We start from the raw sequence: 25,883 nt of genomic DNA, 5'->3' as shown, positions 1-25,883 counted from the left end.
GGGTGCCGCGCGGGTGCTGGTTCGTGCCCCCCGCGCTGCTCTGCGCCTACGGCTTCTTCGCCAGCCTCAGGCCGTCCGAGCCCTTCTTGACCCCGTACCTGCTGGGGCCCGACAAGAACCTGACGGAGAGGGAGGTAGGCGCGGGGGGCGGGCGGGCGGGAGGTGGCTCGGCCGGCGCGGGGCGCGGGCGCCGAGATGTGCGGGAAAAGGTGAGAGCGGGCGGAGGGGCTGTAATTGAGGAAAGGAGGAGTGAGAAAGGCTCTTGAAACGCGGGAGCCATTCTGAGCAGAGATTGCTGACTTTTCTCAGTTGGAAGGCGGCTCCGTGCTGGGCGCTGCCTTAATTCACGCTGTTTTTCTCTCCTGCGTTGGATAGATAGGCCGTGTCTTAGGTGAAGGGCTCGAAACGCGGTTCGGGAGCCCCAGTTCACGTGTGCTTCAGGCGATGTGCTGATGTTGCTGTAATGGAACTTAGCCCCACTCTGCTCCGACTGATCTAGCAGTTCCTGCTTGGGGGCGGGGGAGAGGAGAATATTTGGAGAATAAAAAGGAAAACAGCAGGTTGTACTTTGGACATGGTAAAGATTTAAATAAATATTTGCTGCCGGAAAGTAAGGAACCAGATGCTGAGTAACTCCTGCTTTCTGAAAGGATCTTCCCTCTATCTGCTGCACCCTCTTCCTTCCCCTACTTTGCATTGTTTACCCTTGAGAGATGGAAGTGCTCAAATAAGGACTGTACAGGACAACAAGGACCCATCATCTTGTCTTGATTTTTGATTGGGCGAGACTGTGTCCAGGAATACGCTTCGCACACACTCCCCCAACCCCACCTCCCGGGATAAAAGCAGATATTTAGATGGTATCACATAGTTGGCATTTAATTATAGTTTTTCTTGCGTTGTGAATTGTTGCTTCACAGATGTTAGTTTTGCTCCTTCCTGTTCTGCTGCGATGTTGAGAGTAATTAAGAGTACATAGTCCATGATCAAGAACTTTTTGCTGATTGACTTCCCCAGGAAGATTTATAAGTAAAGTACTTGAAGTGCATTGTGTACTTTAAAAATGTGTTTCACTCTTTAAAGTGTACGGTCAATCTCAACACCAGTTTTTTGAAAAAGAAAGACATTATATTAACTGAAAAAGGACTTAAACTCAAGCTGCTCCCACAAAACCCAAATAAAGCAGATTCAGCATCCTCTTCCTTGAACACTACAAAGCAAAAAAGCTGAGGTCTGGTATTCCTTTCTGGAACAAAAGGGTGAAAGCTCAGTGGGCAGTTGTTAGCTGTTTCTTTTTTCTTATGTCTGCTCCTCCCAACCTGCCTTCCTGCCCCAGCTGCTGTGAAGTACTCCTCCCATTTAAACCTTACTCTCTCCCCTGTGATTAGTAGTCACCTGTTTTGAGTATCCCTACATAACAGGTCAGAGCAGGATGTAATTACTCATAATCCAGTTTGTTGTTGCATTGCTCCTCCATTTTCAAGGGCACTTAACAGGGAAGGGATTGAACTCTTGGTTGAGGATTTCATTTGAGTTTCCCACATTGTCTCACCCCTAGCGAGTGGCACTGAGTTTGACCCAACTTCAGATCTACTTCTTAGTCTTACGGACCACTCCACAAGGAACTGTAAGAGTTACTCATTACCTATTTGAATTATAGTATTGGTTAAAAACAATAATAAAGTGGAAAGGGCCAACTCTTGTGAACAGAATGATTCTCCAAGAAGAAAATTACTTCAGTAAATACAAGAGAGAATGATTCTGGAGACCCACAGCAAACACCAAATCTGAATTGTAGCCACTGAAGCAGAAATGATACTGTCTGTGAGCTGCTAACGATTAAAATTTCATGTGAACTGCCACGTGATCTGCACAGTTTGTGCACCTTGCCTGAAGGAGAAGCACACGGGGAGAGAAACACGCTCCCATTGTTGATATTTGAAAGCCAAACTGTTTTGTACAAGTGCCCTGGGCAGAATTGCTGTGTGATGTACCATCATCTGTCCTGTCTTATCAGAAAGCTGCCTAGGTGAGTGAAATATGTTCGAGGCGTATAGCAATAAAGCAGAGGTGCCAGGCCCAGGAAACATTTGCTGAATGTGTAACAAAAACATAGCACACTTCTGTTACTGCAAATTAGATGAGGAAGAGGGCAGGGTTTGAAGAAAAATCCAGAAGTCTGGAAAGGGATGTCGTTTGTCTCTGAGGGCCTCAGAATCATGGCCGATTCTGATGGTCGTGCACAGTGTGGCTCTGTCCACCCTCTCTGGAACCCTAGGTTTTTTAAAATCTCTAATAACTGAAATAAATAGGACAACTTGTTCTCCTTTCTGACTGCTTGTTTTCACCAAGGTACAGTTATTTATTTATTTAATATTACATGATTTTTAGGCAAAGCAAGTGCCAAATCATGGTCAGTCTATTTCTGTTGAATTTTGTATTTCTCTCGGGAGACTTTAGAAGGTCCAAGAGCAGTCATCTTAGATAGAGCTGTTGTTAACCAAGGCCAAAGACAAAAGGAGGAAAAGAAGGTCAGAATTTCCTCTTTCCACTCTCAAAGGATTTTTTTTTCTTAGATTTCAGGAAAACCATTAACCTGTATCACTTTATAAATTTTAAACAGGTTAAAATTTGTATTTCAGTAGTTGAAAGCCAAACTTTTAATAAAATAGAGCTCTTTATCACCCCAAATTTTTTATCCTTTCATCTTTTTCAGCATGGGATTTGACATTCACTACCTTTCTTTGATATTTTTAAGACATTAAATTTAAAACTATTCTGCCTAATATTCAGAGCCTTACAGAATTTGGCTCTTATCTCCTTAACACCCTTATCTCCCACTACATCCTTCTTCCCCTTGCCTTCTACATGCCCGAGCTCCATCCATGTTGATCTTATAGTCATAAATCTAGTGGATCTAACTTTCTCATCCTTCAAGGTCCATCTCAAAGGAGCAACCCTCCATATTTCCTAACTCCCTTGTCAATAATTTATGTGTATGTGCTCTTCACTAGGTTCAGAACTCCTGGAGAACTGAGGCTTCTCCAAAGAACTGTGAAAGGCACCGTAGAATAAAATCAGTTCCCTTTGCTCACACGGCAGATTTTTACGTGAGATAAGAAGGTTTCGTCCAGGTGTGGCCAATAAGAGTCTGTAACCTGTACATTTTTGCATCTAGGAAGTTTCCCTTCAGGATTCAGAGTATCCATCAAAGAAGCATTTCCTGGTGTGACAGCTTCTCCTTGGAGGCATTGAGAGAGAAGGGGTCTTTCTGGAGACTTTTGGAGACACAGTGGCTAAGCTCTGCATATTGTCTGGTCTTCTCTCTTCATGAAAGCCCCATAAAAGCACCCCTACGCAGGTTGAAAAAGCTGCTTAATGGCATTAGAAGTAAGCCTGGAACATAGTAGATGATCAACAATAGTTTTCTGTTTGAAGAAATGGGGCATTTTAGGGTGGTGGATTCAGAATATCTAGGTGCAGATACTCCCTCTGCCGGTGACTAGCTGGGATAACTTCGGGCAATTCACATAAGGCCTAGTTTCCTTGGTTGTAAGATAGAGATGATAAAAGCATCTACCGCTTAGCGTTGTTTGGATTAAATGAGGTCATATAAGTGAGGTGATTAGCATAGTGTGTGGTGTCAGTAGAGATGTACTACTATAATGCTGATAATGCTGTGGGAGGGACAGTCCTCTTGGGTTGATGTCTCTCCTAGGAGTAAATTCAGATTTCTTACTGAGAATAAGTTAAAGAGAACATGTCTGGTCTTTTTCCCCTGCTTGCCTTTATTTTAGTTTCTACTTGGCATTGCTTTTCCTTATCTTCATTATGTAAACTGTGGTTTTTGTATTAGGAGTGGAATTAGACTCATAAGCATAAACACTTTAAATTGATAATTGAAAGGATGAGGTTTATATAATGAAAACTTCACAGTTAATCGTTTGGGGACAACTAGTATTGAAAGGTATATAACATGTCTAAGTGCAGACAGTTTTACTAGAGTGAAGAATCAGTGAAAGTCCCAAGGCGTGTGGTGGAGAAAAAAGAAGACCGGGTATGGAAGGAAGGTATTTTTAAAGGGAAGGTGTGGTGGCTAACAGCTTTGTAGTATTATGTTGGAGAAAATGTGAAGGTGAAGAAATATACAGAGTCAAACAGAGGAGGCAGTTTCACACTTCAGAAAACTGCAGGAGAATGAATAAAACTGTAGGCAAAAAAGGAGTGGGAAGTTGCTAATGGAGCACACCTGTGAAAAGTCTGTAGGGAAGCCTTCACTCTTCACGGCTTTCATCTCAAGGTTGCCCTTATCCCCTTTGGTTTTCTACTGAGAAGCCTCTGACCCTGTGTTATGTCAGCCGAGTGCACTTTGTTCCTCATTTGATAAAACTTACACACTTGTGAATAAGAATCATTTCTACAGTTCTCGATTATTCTTTCACGCACACATTCAGGCACAAGAAAGTTTCCTGGTAAATGGAGGTTGCTAGATGATTTGCAAACACAAATTAGACCGGAATTCATGAAGGCGAGGCTATTAGACAAATCACTTTTGATATTCAGTCAGAAATCAAGTCTGGAATGTACTTCAGATTATGTTTTCCTTTTATAGTTCTCTGCATTGGCAAATATTTTATAATAATTTACTAAAAATAAAATTTTTACTTTATTGTTCCCCTAAAACCTTAAAACAATTAGTTGGGTGAACTGAGGTATACATGAGAGTTAAAAAGTAAGTCAAACCCGAGGATTAGATTGCTCCAGCACAAAGTATTTAGACTGTTAGTAAGACTACCTTTCAGAACCCACTTAAAAACTGGGGCCACTGATCCAAACTTTGAAATGATCACTTATAAAACTGACTTACTTAAACCCTCAGGAACTTACTAGGCTATGGGGTAGGTGTAAAAAGAGGAAAAAGCCTCCTACAATGATTGTTATTCGAAGAATGGGGACGACAGTTCAGTTAATTTAATTTGTATTGTCCCAAGTGGTCTGTGTTTCAGCTTCAGTCCTTAAGTCTTTAAACCTATGAAAAAAGAGTAAGTGATTTACATGTACTCTCTCATTTAGTCCTTGCAAGAAACAACCCTGTGGCATAGGCTTTACTCCTCTTTTACTGATAATGGAGATTAAGGCTAAAAGGAACTAAAAAAAAACTTGCTTAAAATCATATGGCAAATGATGGAACAGAAATTCCAGCTGGGGTCTTTGTGGTTTAAATATTATTTCTACTATATTCCAATGAAAACTTAATGAAAAAAAACCCTTCCATTTTTTTTTCATATTATAGGCATACAAAAAGAAGGACAACAGAGTTGCTTATAATGCTACCATCCACAGATAGTTACTCTGTTAAGACTGTAGGACAGATTTACCTTCTTTATCTATTCATGTTACCCCAAAGAAATGAAACTTAAAATCAGAGAAACCTAATCAAACAGTAGGATCATGGCTCCCTGTTCTGTGGCTAGAAGTAAGAACTGACAATGATTCCAAAACATTTATTTGTTTCCAAAGCATTTATTGAGCCAAGTATCTTCCAAACAGTGTGTGAGCTATTAGGTTGTGCAAATGAAAGTCAAGTCCACCCTGAAAGAACCTATAAAGCAATGGTTCTAAACTCTGGCTCATAATAAAATCTCCTGGGAGGTTTCTAAAAAATGCCTGCGGCAAGGCATCCACATTTTTTAAAGCTCCTTGGGAGATGTGTAGCCATGGTTAAGACGCAGTGCCATGAGGTAATTGAGGAGACTGACACATACAAAGCAGTATCAGGAGAGCTTTTTGGGTGCTGGGATACAAACACTATCAGCTGCAGCAAAGTCTTCCAGGATGAGGAAGGCGTTGACTAGTCTTTGATGAATAGGGAAGATTTTATTAGGAAAAAGACGATGGGGTGGAAACGGAGAAGTATATTCCAAACAATTATCAGAATTGTTGTCAAGATTTCTTTGGTTGATAAAAATGAGATCTTTGAGGTACTGGTAGATTGTTTTGTAAGAATAAATTGTTACAAATGTTCCAGGTCCTTTGAGATCACTAACGGGATTTTATCTTTTTTCTACCAGGTCTTCAATGAAATATATCCAGTATGGACTTACTCTCACCTGGTGCTGTTGTTTCCTCTGTTCCTTGCCACAGACTTCCTCCGTTATAAACCTGTTGTTCTGCTGCAGGGACTCAGCCTTATTGTTACGTGGTTCATGCTGCTCTATGCCCAGGGACTGCTGGCCATTCAGTTCTTGGAATTCTTCTATGGCATCGCCACCGCTACTGAAATTGCCTATTACTCCTATATCTACAGTGTGGTAGACCTGAGCATGTACCAGAAAGTCACGAGTTACTGTCGAAGTGCCACCTTGGTGGGCTTCACAGTGGGCTCTGTCCTAGGGCAGATCCTCGTCTCAGTGGCAGGCTGGTCCCTATTCAGCCTGAATGTCATCTCTCTTACCTGTGTTTCTGTGGCTTTCGCAGTAGCCTGGTTTCTGCCTATGCCACAGAAGAGTCTTTTCTTTCACCACGTTCCTCCCTCCTGCCAGGGAGAAAATGGCATCAAGGTACACAATGGTGGCATTGCTACTGATACCTCAGCTTCTAATCACCTTCCGCAGTGGGAAGACGTTGAATCAAAAATCCCTCTAAATACAGAGGTGCCTCCCATGGAGGGACAGGTAAGCACAACCTTAAATGCCTGGTGGTTGCTACTCTGGGGCTAGACCAATGGTGAAAAAACAGACAGGAAAGTCCCTCAATTCATTTGGATTCTGGTTTTATCTTGAGTTGCTTCATTGGTTCATTAATTCATTCATTCAATATAACGTTGATTTATATTAGGGATGACAAATGTATTTTCCTCTCGAGTAAATGACCTCCAAGACTGGCACAACATTATTATTATTATTTTTTTACTTAAATTTTATTTTAGATTTTTTTTTTACATCTTTATTGGAGTTTAATTGCTTTACAATGGTGTGTTAGTTTCTGCTTTATAACAAAGTGAATCAGTTATACATATACATATGTCCCCATATCTCTTCCCTCTTGTGTCTCCCTCCCTCCCACCCTCCCTATCCCACCCCTCCAGGCGGTCACAAAGCACTGAGCTGATCTCCCTGTGCTATGCGGCTGCTTCCCACTAGCTATCTACCTTACGCTTGGTAGTGTATATATGACCATGCCTCTGTCTCGCTTTGTCACAGCTTACCCTTCCCCCTCCCCATATCCTCAAGTCCATTCTCTAGTAGGTCTGTGTCTTTATTTCTGTCTTACCCCTAGGTTCTTCATGACATTTTTTCCCTTAAATTCCATATATATGTGTTAGCATACGGTATTTGTCCTTCTCTTTCTGACTTACTTCACTCTGTATGACAGACTCTAGGTCTATCCACCTCATTACAAATAGCTCAATTTCGTTTCTTTTTATGGCTGAGTAATATTCCATTGTATATATGTGCCACATCTTCTTTATCCATTCATCTAATGATTGTAAATAGAGCTGCAATGAACATTTTAGTACATGACTCTTTTTGAATTATGGTTTTCTCAGGGTATATGCCTAGTAGTGGGATTGCTGGGTCATATGGTAGTTCTATTTGTAGTTTTTTAAGGAACCTCCATACTGTTCTCCATAGTGGCTGGACCAATTTACATTCCCCCCAGCCGTGCAAGAGTGTTCCCTTTTCTCCACGCCCTCTCCAGCATTTATTATTTCTAGATTTTTTGATGATGGTCATTCTGACTAGTGTGAGATGATATCTCATTGTAGCTTTGATTTGCATTTCTCTAATGATTAATGATGTTGAGCATTCTTTCATGTGTTTGTTGCCAATCTGTATATCTTCTTTGGAGAAATGTCTATTTAGGTCTTCTGCCCATTTTTGGATTGGGTTGTTTGTTTTTTTGTTATTGAGCTGCTGGCACAACATTATGTTGCTCAAGTTGGAGATGTCTTAGAAGCCACAGCAATGTCTGTCTCTTCTTCATCTTTCTATCCTCAGAACTTGGTATGTAAAGGAAGCTCTAGAAAAAATTTTCTAAATGAATAGGTGAAATGATTCCAATAAATGATGAATATCTACTTCCAGTTTCTGAATTGCAGTCCAAAGTATGTAAGGATAGGAAGTTATCTTCCTCATCTGTGCTGAAAACTATGTGTGATACAGGCATACCTCAAGGATATTGTGGGTTTAGTTCCAGACTGCTGAGGTAAAGCAAATACTGTAATAAAGCAAGTCACACATTTTTTTTTGTTTCACAGTGCATATAAAAGTTATGTTTGCACTATACTGTAGTATATTAAGTGTGCAATAGCATTATGTATAAAATAATATACATACCTAAATTTAAAAATACATAGTTGCCAAAAAATGCCAACCATCATCTGGGCGTTCAGCGATTCGTAATCTGTTTGCTGGTGGAGGGTCTTGCAATGATCTTGTTGGCTGCTGACTGATCAGGGTGGTGGTTGCTGAAGGTTGGGGTGCTGTGGCAATGTCTTAAAATAAGACAGCAGTGAAGTTTGCCGCATCGATTGACTCTTCCTTCAGGAATGATTTCTCTGCAGCGTCAATGCTGTTTGATAGCATTTTACCCATAGTAGAATTTCTTTGAAAATTGGAGTCAATCCTCTTAAGCCCTGCTTTATGAGCTAAGTTTATGTAATGTGCTAAATTCTTGGTTGTCATTTCAACAGTCTTCACAGCATCTTTACCAGGAGTAGATTCCATCTCAAGAAACCACTTTCTTTGCTCATCCATTGGAAGCAGCTGCTTATCCATTCAAGTTTTATCATAAAATTGCAGCAATTCAGTCACAACTTCAGGTTTCACTTCTAATTCTAGTTTTTTTTGCTATTTCCACCACATCTGCAGTTATTTCCTCCACTGAAGTCTTGAACCCCTCAAAGTCATCCATGAAACAAAAGTTTTACAACACAATGGTTTATTCTGACACATTTCGTTTATTTTTTATAATGTGATCACTGCCCACTAAATTGATTTTATTACCAACTAATGAGTTGAAATCTAAAATTTAAAAAACTCTGTCCTAGGCCACCTTGATATTTGTTATTTATAGATATGCAAAATGTCAGTACTTGATATGGTGAAGAATTATAAACTTTTTGAGTTAGAAGTGATTCTAGCCACAAATCATATAACAATCAGAGCATGTTAAAGGGACTTTAGATCACATCACCCTTTCATTTTAGAGATAAGGATCAGATCCAACATTAGTGAGTCATGCAAAATTACACACATGTACTCCTAAACATAATTTTAGAGCAGATATGAAATCCACTTCAATCTATACCTTGCTCCGTGAAGTCTTTCACTGGGATAACAACATGGTCAGAACCATCATGTTGGCCATGGTGAGGTAAAATTAGGATTCAAGTCAGTTTCATGATCTCCTTGGCTCAGCTACCGACACCATGACAGGCAAGCAGTGCTGCTTGGCAGCTGTACAGCCCTAAAATACTGCTTGCTTTTCTTTGACAAGCTTGAAGGAAAATTAGAATGTGGATATTGGAGATCACAGTGCCATCTTAAGTTGACAAAGCCCATCAATGAACCATAAATGATAATCGTGATAATTACAGTAAAGAAGAGTTCTAGGTCAGTGGGTGGTTTTATCTTGACTTAAAAAGAGGGAAAATGAGGTAGAAGTCAAAGTGATAGCCCAGTCCACAAGTTATCTTAGAGTATTTGTAAGTTGATTTTCAGAATGAGCCCTACTGCTTTGGGGCAGAGGGTGCTGACATTGCAGGAGGAGGAGCTGCCAAAGCCAGTGATTTTCTTTCCCAAACAGGCAACTGGACTCATTTTGTGCTTGGCATATAGTTGGACATGATTTTTTTTAAGTTGCTTATCCATTAGAAATGATGTAAATTAAAACAACTCTTTAGCACAGGGCTTGACATGAGATTAATGCTTAATAAATATCTGTTAATATAACTATACTTTTTTTTGTAGACTGACACCTTTTACTGTTAGGAAGCATTCTTTGTGTGTGTGTGTGTGTGTGTGTGTGTGTGTGTGTGTGTTTGAGTTCCATAAAACACAGACAGCAGCAAAATAAATGTTTTTATCTTGTACTCAATATCATTTATAGAAGCAGAGTATAGCGGATTTTGAAGAAGGGAGGCAGTCCCCAGTACTAGTACTTACCAGCAGGGTGATCTTGGGCCAGTTTCTTAATTCTTTGTGACTTTTAGTTCCCTCATTCATATACCTACCTCATAGGGCTATTTCAAGTATTAAATAAGGCCATGTAGAGCTTTCAAATTAGTATACATAAGTAGGTAATCAATACACGGTAATTTCTATTATTATCTTTATCATTAGATATGAATAATCAAGAACAGCTTTGCACCTTCACTGTAGATCTTTATTTGTGAGGCTGTAAATAATTTCTCATTTTCCCTTTGAATTTGTTGAAGGTATTCTGGGCCTTATGAAGAGTTATGAGAGTCTGGTACTAATTCCATCACAAGTTCTTTTTCTTTTTTTTTCCTCTTTTTCTTTTCTTTTTTTTTTTTTCACTTTTTGGTCACACCGCGTGGCATGCGGTATCTTAGTTCCCCCGACCATGGATGGAACCTGTGCCCGCTGCAGTGGAAGTGTGGAGTCTTAACTGCTGGACCACCAGGGAAGTCCCACAAATTCTTTTTCTTTAACTGAGTTAAGCTACCCCTAAATGTAGAGTGTTAAATCAGATGATCACTAAGCTTTACTTGACTCTAGAATCCTGAGTTTTGTGAGCTGATGTGAAGGTACTCTCTTTTTTCTTCTGTTTCCCAGGCATACCATGAACAACTTCTCCTTTCCTCTCCAGTCCCTCACATATGTAGGGATACATCGAAGTAATTTAATTGAAATCATTAGCCCTTGACTTAAATCTTCATAGTCTAGGCATTAAACCCTAATTATCCCCTCCCCCTACATTTTCCTATTGTATGTAGAAGAAAATGCAAAATTTTGATCATGGCCTATAAAACCCCATACAATTTGGCTGCTTGCCAACCTCTCTGACCTTATCTCTTAATTGGGCTGAAACACATCAAGCTTGTTCCCACCTCAGAACTTCAAATCAGGAGATTGTGTCAGTCAGGACTGCCCTTCATTCTGATCTTCATGGCTGGTTCCTTTATGTCACTCAGGTCACAGCTCGGACGTCAGCTTTTCAGAAAGCCATTTAACACTCTTAGCAATCATTACTCCATTCCAAAGTCACTTGCTAGCCCATTACCCTTTTTACTTTCTTCATAGTATTATTCCTACTATAAGCTCTCTTTTATGTGTGTGTTTATCATCTGTCTCTCTTACTCCAGTGTTAATTTCATAAGGGCAGGGCAGTTAATTTCATGGCCGTAACAGGGTGATTATGGTGGTTTTTTCCCTGCCTCTGTCTCCCAGCTTATGCAAGGCACGCAAAGTCCAGCAGCAGCTGAAAGTTAAAACCATGGGATCAACCTTTTATTTCTAGCCAGACAAGTGAGAAAGTGGGGGGCTTGCATGTTGAGGAGTGAGGGGGTCATCCCCATTGGTCTTTTTCTCCCCAGTTACCACATCTCCCCTGCAACCTCAGTGATGGCAGAGGCCTTCACTGAGAAATGGCCTGTGTCTCTGGACAAAGGAACAGGTTAAGAGGCTCCTATTGTCTGAAGAGTGTGGGGGCATTCCCGTTATTTTCCTTTCTTTTCTCTTAATATTTAAATTGACAAGAACAGATACTACACTTGATCTTAGCCAAAAGGCTGAGATGAAACAGACAAAATAAACTTTAAGCTAAAATTACTGTCAAGTATAAATTTTACTAATATAGTAATCCCAAAGGACCAAGGAGCAGGGCAGTGGCTTTATTGAGAACCCAGGATTTCCGAGCATCCACCGTGCCCAGTCACTTTTAAATCATGAGCACAGCCCTATAATTCAGAGATTTAGGTGAAGTGACTTGCCCAGGGTCACACAGCTAAGTGAGAGTCTTCTGGGACCAACAGTAACTTTTGCAAAGGCGTCTCTTGCTATACTTAATCACTGCCACCATCTGACACTCACATTCTTTCTTTTTATACTATTCTGTTTCCTTGGGTCAAAGAATCCTACCCCTGAATTAAGGTTAAATAGGAATTAGTGGCAGATCAAAAGCCAAAATCGCTTCAAGATATTCTTTTAATTCCCCCAAGTAATGCCTTTAGTCACAAAAATATAGAACAACATAGAAAATTACAAGTCAAGCGACCTTAGTATTCACAGGCAAGCACTAATATATTTTAATGTACCATGATCATATTAAAATAGAAATAACTTCTGAAACATTTTCTGCGGAGAAGCATCCCCTGCGGCAGGCAGCGGGAAGGAACTGGAAGACTGCGTGGCGCCCAGGCCCCCGATGGCCTAGGTCTCACCCCGCAGCGCACTGTTGATGCGCCGGAATGCTGCTTCCTTCTCGGAGTCTAGGTCTTCAACGGTGACCGGGAAACCCAGCTCAGGGGCTGGGGGCAGCCTCAGAGGCTCCCCTCGCCTGTGCGGCAGCAGAGAAATCCTGCGTTTTCGGGGCCTGGGACTGTCAGATGCGCGGGAGCCGTTCCTCCAGGGCCGTTTCTGCCCTCTTGTTGCCTCTGCATCTTTGTCCGGCTGGCTTTTCCTCCGGGAAACCACCAGAGCTGCAGAGGGCGACGGAGGGCGCTCCTTGCTCCCTTTCTTTGCAGACTTCTGGGGCAGCCCTTGCGGTATGGCGAGACCCCTCCTTCTCTTCACTGGCGGGAAACCTCGGGTGGCGTTATATGAGCTCGTGATGGCTTTTCTTTGGGGGCAGGAGCTCATACAAGAGGTCTGCAGTTTCCTGTTGGATCTGTCTTCTGCCGTCTTGGCGTGTAGGTCTCTCTGCAGAGATCCAGGCCTGGGCACGAAGAACGAGCCCCCCAGGGGCCTAAATGCAGATCGTGCACCCCCGGTGTCATCGGGGCCGCTTCTCTGGTTTTCGTTCCTCCCTGTGACTGTGGGGACTTCCTCCTGCTTGGCCATCCCTTGCCCGCTCTCTCCCAGGGCCCCTAACACCGTCTTATCTGTGCTGTAGTTCGGGACACAACTGGGTGTCGTGGGCGGCACTGGCTGCCCCCGCGCCACACTGACAGTGACTGTGGCCTCTGCGGACACTGAGCTGCGGGATGTCGTGGAGGTGCGAGCACCTATCACCGCCTTCTTCCGATGGCCTCGACTGCAGATGGAGATAAGGACCTCCAGAAAGGAGCGCAGGGTCTGCGGGATGGTAGAATGGGGCCTCAGAGACTCTGTGGCAAAGCGCAGATGCAGAGTCACTGGACACTTGTGGGCTGGCCTGCGAGTGGATAGCCGGCCATAGACAGCTGGGTTACCCGGGCCGGCCACGGGAAGTCGGTGGGCGCGGGGAGCGGGCTGGGGGCAGCCGAGCCCTCCCGGCAGGTGCTGGTCCCCCAGTGCCCGGGGCGGGGGTGAGGGGCAGGGCCTACCTAAGTAACTGCCCCTAGAGAACTTGGGTGAGGTCGGTCCTTGGATAGACAGCTGGGCTCCGAGCACTCTCCTTCAGCTGCCAACTCGGCCAAAAGCGGAGTGCGCTCTCTTTGGCCTGTGGCCTTTTTATACTCTGCAACCTGTGAGCGAACAATGCGTGTGCGTTCGCGGGGCGCAAAAGTTTAGGGAGGGGTGGCGCATGCGCAGAGTACACGTCAGGCCCTGGGGCGCACAGGTGAGGATGCGCGCCCCTGGACCGTCTAGCGCTTCTGAATCTCCCGGGGTTCTGAGGGTTGGAGGTGTTTGCCTTGAGGGCGATGAGCTTCTTGGCAGGGCAGCTGCCCCTTCTCCCCTGGCCGGCTCTAACTGTACAGGATGGGTCCCCGGCCACCAGAGCGGGAAAGCTGGAGAGCAGGGTACCTGGCTCAGCAGCCGCCGTCCGAGGTGGCAGATTTGGCATCAGCGCCTGTGCGTCCGCCTGCCCTCCCGCCTGGCAACAATGGAGGAGAGAGCCGCTAAGAACAGAAGTGCAAAACAAACAAAAAACCCCCCAAAACCCCAGAAGTGCCCAAGCCACCCAGGTCCTGCTGGGGTGACAACTGAAGGGGCAGGCAGGGCGGGCTGGGAGGGACATATATACCAGGTCCACACCCAGGAAGATCTGAAATGCACGAGTCAGAATGAAAGTCCAGAATCATCCTTGGGCTTTGGGCTGAGCTGGAAGTATAGCCAAACTCTTCAAGGTCTCCAGCTCCACCTGCAGTTTCTGCCTGGCTGGGACACTGCCCCAGAGTGGGGTTAAGTTTAAGGAGTCGAAGGAGGCATACATTTCCGTCCTCTGGATCTCTGCTCACCAAAAATACATAATGCCAGGCACATATTTAATTTTGAATTTTCTAATGAACACACCAGGAAAATGAAAATGGTGAAGTCAATGTAAATAATAGATTTTTAGTTCAGTATCTGCAAAATGTTAGAATTTTTACATGTGGCACGTGAAATGTCATATTACGAGGGCTTGAGAGCCTCATGGAGCAAGATAGAGGACAAACAGCATGCACTTGAAACTCTAAGAAGTGAACGCTAACAGGCAGATGGGGCCTGGAAGTCCAAAGTTGAATAACAGCACTCAGGACCTATTTGTTGATTATGTTAATGAGTCATGGTAAATAGAATATAAAGGAAACCGACATTTATTGAGCACTTGCTACATACTGAATAATGCTTATCTAGTTCTTGTAATAACCTGTTGAAGTAAGCATTAATTTCCATTTTACTGTAAAAAGCCTAAGATTCAGAAATTTTTCTCATCTGAGTGTAGACAAGTATGCTGCTGATTTCATCATCTCAGCTCCCATTTATTTTGACCTGGGTACCAGACACTGTGCCAAAAATCTTATATTCATTATCTCATTCTTATTAAAACTACTATTATTAAAACTCCTTGATATAGGTATCACTGTCTCCATTTTACAGGTGAGGGAACTGGAGCTCTACTGATTTTATTTAAAAGATTCATACTTAATTTTTTAAGTAAACAATACAGAAAACTACATAAAAAGAAGTCAAAATAATCTGAACTGCTGGGTGCAAAGATAACCACTGTTAATATTTTAGTGCCCTTTCTAAATATCACTGTTTGTACAGATTTTATAGTAAATGAAATTATAACCTACATGTAGGTTTATAACTTTATGGTTTTTTACTCAATGTTAATTCAAGACTGATCTTTCTTTCTTTTCATGTCAGAATAGCCTTCAGAATCCAAAGAATTGAAACCATAATGGTGAAAGTGACTGGGGGGAGGTTTGTGTTGGGCCGTATTCTGCCTTTCTCACCAGGTTAGCCCTGAGCACTAAAAGCCAGAATCAGAAAGACTTTTGTGAAGGACAAAGTCTGTCTTTTGACCCTCCCCATTTTTTTCTCATTTGTGGTCACAGCCTTCCCCTCTGGATATCTCCACTTGGGCCCCTGCCAACGGATATGTCTGAGTTGGGATGGAGGGGAGAGAGTGTGTAGCCGTATATGGCTGTACCCCCTACCTTTTGCAGCTTAATGCCCTTGAAGCTCAGATAGGTATTATCTCCCCTGAAAAAGAGTAGCCAAAGGCAGGTCTCTGTGCCAACTCTTAAAAGGTTTCCAGTGCCCCTGAACTAGGGCTTATGAACTAGGGCTCTACGAGATACCAGGCAAAGGCAAGAATGAGTATTCTTGGAACAAGATAAGTGCACAGCAGGCCAGAGCAGGACAGAGTGTCCCAGAAGCCTTTTATGTTGGAAGAGAACTTTATCATTGCAGATTCTTAAGTACACCTTGAAAGCGCCTTCTTCTGTGCTATTGTTCTTGTTTCCTTTTCTTTGAATGTTGTTCTTAATTGTTGCTCTTAATTGTTCTCTTTGTTTTCTTTGAATGTTGTTCTTAATTGTTTCTCTAATTGTTTCTCTTAATTGTTCTCTTAATTGTTTCTCTATTCTAATCTTATCTATCTCCCAAAGCCTGTCTCAAACACCAGTTCTTCCATGATACATATTTTGGTTCTTTTTCCTTGAAACCAGATGTACTATATTTGTCCGCATTGGTTAAGGCTCATTGTATATGTTTTTATACTATGTTTTGGGTAATGAAATACCAATAGCTGAGAAAATAATGATAGTCTTCCTTTCATCAGGAAAAAAAATGTTCATTGTTTATAGCAAGAATTAGGATTGTGTCCTTCAACAGCACAATAAAAGAAGCAAACTTATTCTCAAGTTTCCATCCTAGCTATTGGCTTGATAATAGACAAATCTCCCTCTGCATATAACTGAGCTAAGAAAAGAGTAGCATTTAACTTGGTATTATAAACACCTAACTATATCTATTCAAAGGTTCTATTTAAAGGAGAAGGGGCTGCACAGAAATTAACGTAAAATGGATTAAAGACTTGAATGTAAGACCTGAAATCATAAAATGCCTTAGAAGAAAACATACGTGGTAAGCTCCTTGACATCTGTCTTGGCAATGTGTTTTTTAATTTGACACCAAGAGCAAAAATAAGTGGGACAACGTCAAACTAAAAAGCTTCTATACAACAAAGAAAAACATCAACAAAATGAAAAGGCAACCTACTGAATGGGAGAAAATATCTGCAAATCATATGTCTGATAAGGGGCTAATATCCAAATTATAAAATGAACTCATACAACTCAATAGCAAAAAAGGAATCCAATTTAAAAATGCGCAGAAGATCTGAATAGACATTTTTCCCAAGAAGACATTCAGATGGCCAACAGGTACATGTAAAGATGCTCAATGTCACTAATCATCAGGGGAATGCAACTCAAAACCAGAATGAGATATCACCTCATACCTGTTAGAATGACTATTATCAAAGTGATAAGAAATAAGCATTGGTGAGGATGTGGAGAAAAGTGAACCCTCGTGCACTATTGGTGGGAATGTAAATTGTTGCAGTCACTGGAAAACGGTGTGGAGGTTCCTCAAAAAATTAAAAATCAGGGACTTCCCTGGTGGCGCAGTGGTTAAGAATCGGCCTGCCCGTACAGGGAACATGGGTTTGATCCCAGGTCCAGGAAGATCCCTCATGCCACGGAGCAACTAAGCCCGTGCGCCACAACTACTGAGCCCACACGCCACAACTAAAGAAGCCTGTGCACCTAGAGCCTATGCTCCGCAACAAGAGAAGCCACCACAATGAGAAGCCTGTGCACCACAACGAAGAGTAGTCCCCGCTCGCCGCAACTAGGGAAAGCCCTCGTGCAGCAATGAAGACCCGACGCAGCCAAAAAGAAATAAATTTAATAAATAAATTAAAAAAAAATCAGACTACCACATGATTCAAGAATTCTACTTCTAGGTATATATCCAAAGAAAATGGAAACACTAACTCAAAAAGATACAGGCACCCACCAATTCACTGAAGCATTATTTACAATAGCCAAGATATGGAAACAACCTAAGGGTCCATCAGTGGATGAATGGATAAAGAAAATGTGGTATACGGACACATTTATATACACACTGGAACACTGTTTATTCAGCCATTGAAAAGCGAATGAAGTCTTGCCATTTGCAACAATGTGGATGGACTTAGAGGGCATTATACTAAGTGAAGTAAGTCAGACAGAGAAAGACAAATATTGCATGATCTCATTTATATGTGGAAACTAAAAACAAAACAAAACAAAACCCACAAGCTCATAGATACAGAGAACAGACTGGTAGTTGCCAGAGGAAGGGGATAGGGGATAGCAAAATGGGTAAAGGGGAGTCAAAAGGTAAAACTCCCAGTTGTAAATAAGTCTTTGGGATGTAATGTACAGCATGGTGACTATAATTAGTAATACCATATTGCATATTTGAAAGTTGCTAAGAGAGTAGATCTTAAAACTTCTCATCACAGGAAAAAAAAATTATAACTGTATGGTGACAGATATTGACTAGGCTTATTGTGGTGATCATTTCACATTGTATACAAATATAAAATCATTATGTTATATACCTAAAACTAGTATAAAGTTAAAGGTCAATTATACCTCAGTTTCTAAAAATAAAGGAGAAAGGGCTGACAGCAGCTGGAAGTAGTCATTTTACATCTGGAGGTTCTCACGTGCAAGATATGCATTCCAGCCAGCAAGCGGGTTGAATCATGCTGCTGCCATTGGTGTTAATAATCTGTAACATGGCCCCTGTCACACATCCTGGCTCTTATATGCTAATTCACAGTTAGCTTCCTCTTGGTCCGGTCCCTTTGGATTCTCTCATTTTGCCTTCCCACGTTAGTTGCAAAAGTAAAATTTCCTATGTTCTGAGCGAGGCTCCGGAATTATGGCAACCTTTGATAGCTATTTCACAGGATGTCTGGAATCTCATATTGACTTCTTGGCATAGTCCAGGGATGATGGTACATAGTAATGTTTTGATTCACTCAGTTACATGCATAGTAGCTTTATTACTTCATTGTAATAGTAATATTTCCCATAAATACTGGGTAACAGAAAAAGTGTAAGGAAGAAAATTAAAATCACTGATTATCCCATCAGTCAGAGAGAACTGCTGCTAATATTTTGATTTATTTCTTTCTAAGATTTCTGTCTTAACCATTACCTTTCAGTGAATCTGATAGGTTCTCATTCATGGATTCTACCTGAAGAGTGATTTACTAGGGTTGCTAATTATTGCGCTTTTTTTTTTTTTTTTTTTTGGTTGCGTTTTTTTTGGGGGCTTGTGGGCTTTCTCTAGTTGCGGTGAGCGGGAGCTACACTTCGTTGCGGTGCGCGGGCTTCTCATTGCAGTGGCTTCTCTTGTTGCGGAGCACGGGATCTAGGCGCGTGGGCTTCACTAGTTGTGGCTCACGGGCTCTAGAGCGCAGGCTCAGTAGTTGTGGCGCACAGGCTTAGTTGCTCTGCAGCATGTGGGATCTTCCCGGAACAGGGCTTGAACCCGTGTCCCCTGCATTGGCACGTGGATTCTTAACCACTGCGCCACCAGGGAAGCCCAAATTATTGCTTATTCTTAATGTTGCTTGCCACTGTATGGGGAGATATGGAATGTCATCTCCCTTTAGCTGAAGTACGCGATCTCTGACCATCTTTCTACCTTCATGTTGTAAACAGTATATCATTTGCTGGATGTACTAATGTTTATAGAGCATTCAAAGCAAAAATTATATAAGAATGTGTTTTTTTTCCCCAGGGGGATAAATGTAATTGCTAAGTTTATACACACACACACACACACACACACACACACGTATATGAAATAAGCAATTGGTTTTCACAAGGAACAAGAAAAAAGTCTGTTGAATAGAAAATTGAGTCTATACAATTGCTTTCTGTACAGTTGGCTTCTTCCCTTTTTCTCTGTAGGAATCCAAGCCAGACCGTCTCCTTGTGCTGAAGGTCCTGTGGAATGATTTCCTGGTGTGCTACTCTTCTCGCCCTCTGCTCTGCTGGTCCGTGTGGTGGGCCCTCTCCACCTGCGGCTATTTTCAAGTCGTGAACTATGCACAGGGCCTGTGGGAGCAGGTGATGCCTTCTCGTCATGCTGCCATCTATAACGGTGGCGTGGAGGCTGTTTCAACCTTACTGGGTAAGCAGTGCAGGGTGGTAGGGCAGCTTGCGAGGGGGAGATTCCTCTGGTAGTGAAGTCAGCCATAATCAGATTTTCTCTCCCCTCCCAAGTTTGAAGTAACCCCAGAAAATGGATTACTTACTTTGAGCTCTGATTTTATAATTTAGGAGGACAATTTAGAATTGCACATGAGGTGGAAGGCTATGACTAACAAACTTAAATTCTTTTAACCTTTGGGAAACCTGATATAATGGTCCTCTAAATTGTCTTCTTATCTAGGTTTCCATTATCTCTGATTTACTGGGTTCTTCCACCACTTGTTGAAAAACTTGGAGTAACCTATACAATACTTTATAACAACAGTAGCAAATATATTGTTTATATGTGCCAAGCGCTGCTCTAAAGACTTTATGTATGTTCACTCAGTCCTCACAGAATTCCTAAGATAGGTGTAATTATTATCCCCAGTTTACAGTTAAGGAAGCTGTGGACAGATAGGTTAATCATTTGGCCAAGATGATATAGATGGTAAGTGGTAAAGTCGAGGTTTGAACTCAGAGCCTGTGTCTTTGGCCATTTTATTCTCTTGTCCCTTTCTAATTTGTTGACCCACCTCAGAAGGTTTTGGAAAACTTTATATGATTTCTGTAAACACTTAAAACTGTGACTGGCACTTAGAAAGCACTCCATACATTTTAGCTATCGTTATCACCATCATCATTTTACCACATAATAAACTGCCCCTCAGTTGGGAAGAGAGATGAGCCACCTGCCGTGTTGCCAAGCTACAAGCAGTGGTTCTTTTTGATTCTCTCCTCTGTGTCCGCCTCAGTAGTTTTTCCTTAGCAGCATCCCTGGCTCTGTATCCTCCTTTTCCTTCTCATTACCAGCTGCCCTAGTTCAGTCTCTCATCATCTCTCCATGGCTCCATACTATTTATTCCATCAAGTCTAAAATTCTCTGACTGTCTTTCAAGGCCCTCCATAATCTTGAGCTACCCTGTTTAAAAGTTAAAAGATCTTAAAATGTAATAATCTAAGATGAAATTTTAATTTATTGAAATAGTATTTGTGTAGCAAAATGACAAATTTTCTTTTTGTTTTGTAGGTGCTGTTGCTGTGTTTGCAGTTGGTTACATAAAAATATCCTGGTCCACTTGGGGAGAATTGACATTGTCTCTGTTTTCTCTCCTGATTGCTGCTGCAGTGTACATCATGGACACCGTGGGTAACATTTGGGTGTGCTACGCATCCTACGTTGTCTTCAGAATCATCTACATGTTACTCATCACTGTAGCAACGTATGTATTTTGATTCAAAGAATCATTAGGAAGAGCTGACAGGATTAGCTTTTTGGTTTCTTTACAAATTAAACTTTCTGGTTAGAAGAGGCAAATGGGGGCTTCCCTGGTGGCGCAGTGGTTGAGAGTCCGCCTGCCAATGCAGGGGACACGGGTTCGTGCCCCGGTCCGGGAGGATCCCACATGCCGTGGAGCCGCTGGGCCCGTGAGCCATGGCCGCTGAGCCTGCGCGTCTGGAGCCTGTGCTCCGCAACGGGAGAGGCCACAACAGTGAGAGAGGCCCGCGTACCGCAAATAAAAAAATAAAAAATAAAAAAAAAAGAGGCAAATGGGAGGAAGCATTATATGCGCATTGCCAGTTTTTCTCCTGAGGAAGCATTTAGGCAAGGTTCTTTATTTCCTTGTTTAAATGTTCCTGCTGTTTTCAGATGTTTACATGAGGTTTACATCATTTAGCAACAAAATATTCTTCACTTGGTTGGGAAGGGAATTGACAGTAGAAAGTTCGGGCTACTCTTCACACGATCCTGGAAGTAATTCTTGTGTGTGCTTTCTTTTTATATATTATTTAAGTTTTCAGATTGCTGCAAACCTCAGCATGGAGCGCTACGCCCTAGTGTTTGGTGTAAATACCTTCATCGCTCTGGCACTGCAGACTGTGCTCACTCTAATTGTGGTAGATGCCAGTGGCCTTGGCTTGGAAATTACCACTCAGGTAAGATCTCTGTTTCGGTACTGAAGATGTTATGAGTTGATCAGGGTAACAGAAGTGGAGCATGCTTCATGGAAACAAATTCAAACAATATAGACAGATACAAAATAAAAAGGAAAAGTGTTCTCTCTTTCCTTCAGTCATCCCCCATCCTTAGTTCTTTTCTACCAGGAGGATGTTGGGACCATCATCTTTTTGATGAGGCCCTAGAACATTTCTGTGTGTAATTAACCAGCCTGGTGGAGCTGAGAGGTAATATTGGTTCCTTCCAGGCCAAGCCCTTCTGCTTCCTCATCCATTATTTCCCTCTAATTTTAATTCTGTGCCTGGAATACTGCATCTCATGTTTGAGATGCCATGCTTCACCTCAAAGCTCTCTAAGTCTCCTCCTCCTTTATTTCAAACACCCCTCACCCAAATACCAAGGTAATGACTTCCTGTTGCTGAACAGCATTATGATTCTTAACATATGACCTATTGAGAAAACACCTGCACACTCAGAGACAGTGTGAATAATTTTATTCACTCAGGAATTGTATAGTTGTATATGCCTTCATGCATTGTGAGTGGTAGGCAGGGCTTGTTCTGTACTTCAGCAAAATGGGCAATTGAATAAAAAAGTGCCTACCCGGGGCTTCCCTGGTGGCGCAGTGGTTGGGGGTCCGCCTGCTGATGCAGGGGACGCGGGTTTGTGCCCCGGGCCGGGAAGATCCCTTTAAAAAAAAAAAAAAAAAAAAAAAAAGTGCCTACCCTACCTCATCTCGGCCCAAATGATTCCATCTCCATTATTCCTTCCTTCCTTACATATCAGTTTTCTTAGAATACAAAGGCCTAACATGTTAGCAGTAATTAACTTTGTTTTTACTGAGGAGGTCTAAAAGAAATAGGTAATGTGCATTGAGTGCTTTCTATGTGCCGGGTACTTTATATAGAATTGTGCAGCGTTGTTATCAGGATTAGACATCAAGAAAATGAGTCTGAGAGATGTTGTGTTGTTTAAGGTCACAGTCAATAATAGTATGGCAGAACCAGGATTCAAACCAGCATCTGACTCTAAAACTTAGGCATCTCCCACTGCATCATGCTGCCTCAAAAAAGGATGGGGGAGGGGGTGGATAGACCAGAGGAATGGGAGCGTATTACTTTCTTTTAAGTAAGAATTACTTAAGTGTTTCCTAGTTACTACCTGCAATAAAAACCTTGAGAAGACCTCTCAAGGGTTAGGTACTTTCATTTGGGATGGAGGGTAGAAGAGTAACTAGGTGCTTGTCATCTTGCTACAGAAGTGGTAGGTTTAAACGCATGGAATAATAGAATTTTGTGGGCTGTGCTGAAACTTGTAACTGCCATGATTAATTAACGATTTTCCTATAGGAAAATGAATCAGAATTTTAAAGGACCTGGCTCAGAGAGTTAGCTTATCAGTAGTTAGTAAGTTATTTTAAGAAGAAAAATGATGATGATGTTGATAAACAACATCATTACATTAAAAAATTGGCTCGGAGGGACTTCCCTTCTGTCGCAGTAGTTAAGAATCCGCCTGCCAACGCAGGGGACACGGGTTTAATTCCTGGTCCAGGAAGATCCCACATGCCGCAGAGCAGCTAAGCCCATGTGCCACAACTACTGAGCCTGTGCTCTAGAGCCCGCGAGCTACAACTACTGAGCCCGCGTGCCACATCTACTGAAGCCCGTGTGCCTAGAGCCCGTGCTCCGCAACAAGAGAAGCCACCGCAATGAGAAGCCTGCGTACCACAATGAAAAGTAGCCCCCACTTGCTGCAACTAGAGAAAGCCCGCATGCAGCAACGAAGATCCAACACAGCCAAAAAATAAATAAAATTTAAAAAAAAATTGGCTTAGAGAAGATTCTTATAAAAAGTAATCTTATAATGGAATATATTGATAATTGACCTTCTACTGCCCTCTTCTGGGCAAGAGTAGAAGTCTTGATATTCAGAATTTGGCCTGTTAATCATATCAGCTTGAGGGTAGAGACCAGGATTTAGTTATAACAGCAACAAAAATAAAAACAGTAGTATTAACAGCATTAGCATTGTGCTAACAAACATTTGCATACATAATCTCATCCTTTCCCAACAACTCTGCAATTAGGAAATATTATGAATTACAAAATGTTTTGCAAATGAAGTTGAGGCTCAGAGACTGAGTCTATCAATCCAGGTCATACAGCTAGTAAGGGGGAAGTCGGGATTTGCACCCAAGAGTCAGCCTTCAGTATCACCATGCTGTGCTGCCTCTTTGTATCCTCAGTGCCTGGCACATTGTTTAAGCACACAATGTTTTTTGAAGTTTTATAGAGAAACTGAATATACCTTTAATTATAGAGTCTGTTCACATATATATATAATAAAAGAGCTTACCTTCTAATTGATAATTCTATAAATTATTCTTTCCCCCTCTTTAGTTCTTCATCTACGCTGGTTATTTTGCACTCATTGCTGTGGTTTTCCTGTCTAATGGTGCAATCAATATTTTGAAGAAATACAGAAAGCCGGAAGATCCAGAATCAAGTTCTCAAGTGACCACTTCATAACACATTGCTAATGAGCTTCTTATCACAAGAACTCTGCACAGCAGCTGTGCCTGGATGTATTTAATTTTTTAAAGTGTAGACACATATTTATGAGTGTGCATTTCATGGCTTCAAAGCAGCCAACTGACTATACCTTGTCCTCCTAGAGTAATAGAATACTGTTCAGAAGTGAAGTGTACTTCATGGATTATTTACGAGAGCCAATATAAGGATGACATTTTTCTGATTTGAAAGTGAGCTTGCTTTTGAAAACCAAGTAATCAAGAGCAATCAAGCAGCACATGGTGATGTGTAGTTGCTAGCAAGTGAGTCTGGTGTTTCATAGGTCAAGTACTTCTGTATCAGATTAGCCAGATGCTTGGCCTGGTGGGACCAGGGCTTCACAGGGGCCACAGATGTTACAGGTCAGAACAGAAATATGTTCTAACAGCACCTGCCTCTGTTCAACTTAATTCTTATTTCTGTGTTATTCATGTGCATTTGTGTTTCTACAGAAGAAAGTTGTTCCTATCACTGACAACATGTGCTCTGGTTTGGTGTTTTATAAGGAATATGTGTCACTTCTAATTTATTTTAAAAAATTCATTGTGTAAATATTCTCAATTCCCATCTTGACAATTATGTATTTGTGTGGATTTTTCATTTTTACATTACTCATATGCTTCCCAGAGAAGCTAATTTAGTTAAACAATAAGGCAAGTTTTGAGGCCTGCTAAAAATCTAAGTGACCTAATCAGAAAACTTAAGGCAGGTTTGCTTGTCTTTTATTCTTCAGTATGAAGGACTATTAATTCTATGATGAAAAGTTACTAAATGGGCTAAAGATACAACTAACCCATTTTGTATTTGCATTCCCTTTTATCTCCAAAATAAAATGGAAAAGTCTTTTTTTAAATAACTTCATCTCCATTTATAGCTTTTATATTATTTATCCTTCTTATTCAAGATAAAGATGTCATTAAGAGTTGGATTATTCCAAGGTCTTTTTCACAAACTGAGCCTCTTATTAATTATTTTGGTGGGACAGGAACTAGGATAGACTTAGTTCCTGCATTTTGTACATTAAGTCTGCCTTTGTTTCTAAAGGTGGATCATCTTGAATATCTGCTTAAAATAAGAATTGCTATTGATTCCGTTTCCAGGTTACTTGAAAAAAATGTTATTCTGTGCACATTTAATTGGGAAGTTAGTCTCCCAAGTGTCTGCTAGCCTGAGACATGACTATTTTGAAGCCAATTTTGTTGCCTAATCTTAAAAAAAAAAAAAAAAACTAGGTTAACTTTTTTAGAAGGACATAGGTAAACACTGAATAATAATGTCGAGATTCCAAAACTGACATATTCATTTATGTAAGCAGGAATTCTAGAAGCAAATGAATGATAAGAATAAGTCACTTTCCACTCACCTTCCTTTCTGAATAAGGGAAAGGAAAAGAACACTAGCTAAGTAAGGGAAGAGGAAGTGATATCATAAATAGCAGCCTCTAATTTTATATTTTGTCTTTGTTGTGTTTTATTTTGCTACATAGGGAATTGTTTACTCAGAAACAAGTAGAAAAGTGGTATTTGAGCAATTTTATTTAATTTTTTAAAATAAAATAGACTGTGGTACAATCAATACTAAAGCATTATTTCCCTAGAATTTAATTCAAAGTTTGTGGTATACAGTTAGAGCCTTTACTTATTTAAGACAATAATAAGTTTACATCTTGGTGTGTGGCCCTATTTGTAGAATGCTGAACCCAATTTGC

The 25,883-nt window shown here is 41.4% G+C and overlaps 1 protein-coding gene across 1 annotated transcript in view; it reads left to right on the top strand.

The window, feature by feature from the left end:
- The window catches only part of SLC19A2 (solute carrier family 19 member 2), a 24,660-nt gene extending 203 nt beyond the window's left edge, over positions 1-24,457 (top strand). The window contains exons 2-7 of the mRNA XM_007458121.1: positions 14-134; positions 6,072-6,674; positions 19,361-19,583; positions 20,673-20,865; positions 21,439-21,580; positions 24,005-24,457. Coding sequence (XP_007458183.1) covers positions 14-134; positions 6,072-6,674; positions 19,361-19,583; positions 20,673-20,865; positions 21,439-21,580; positions 24,005-24,133 — 1,411 coding nt within the window. The 3' untranslated portion in view covers positions 24,134-24,457. The remainder of the gene's footprint in view (positions 1-13; positions 135-6,071; positions 6,675-19,360; positions 19,584-20,672; positions 20,866-21,438; positions 21,581-24,004) is intronic.
- Positions 24,458-25,883: the final 1,426 nt, after the last annotated feature.

The sequence above is a fragment of the Lipotes vexillifer genome, unplaced genomic scaffold (assembly GCF_000442215.2).
Source record: "Lipotes vexillifer unplaced genomic scaffold, Lipotes_vexillifer_v1.1 scaffold189, whole genome shotgun sequence".
Classification (NCBI taxonomy): Eukaryota; Metazoa; Chordata; class Mammalia; order Artiodactyla; family Lipotidae; genus Lipotes; species Lipotes vexillifer.
Note: the sequence above shows the minus strand (reverse complement) of the source record. Positions and strands in the feature narration are given on the sequence as shown.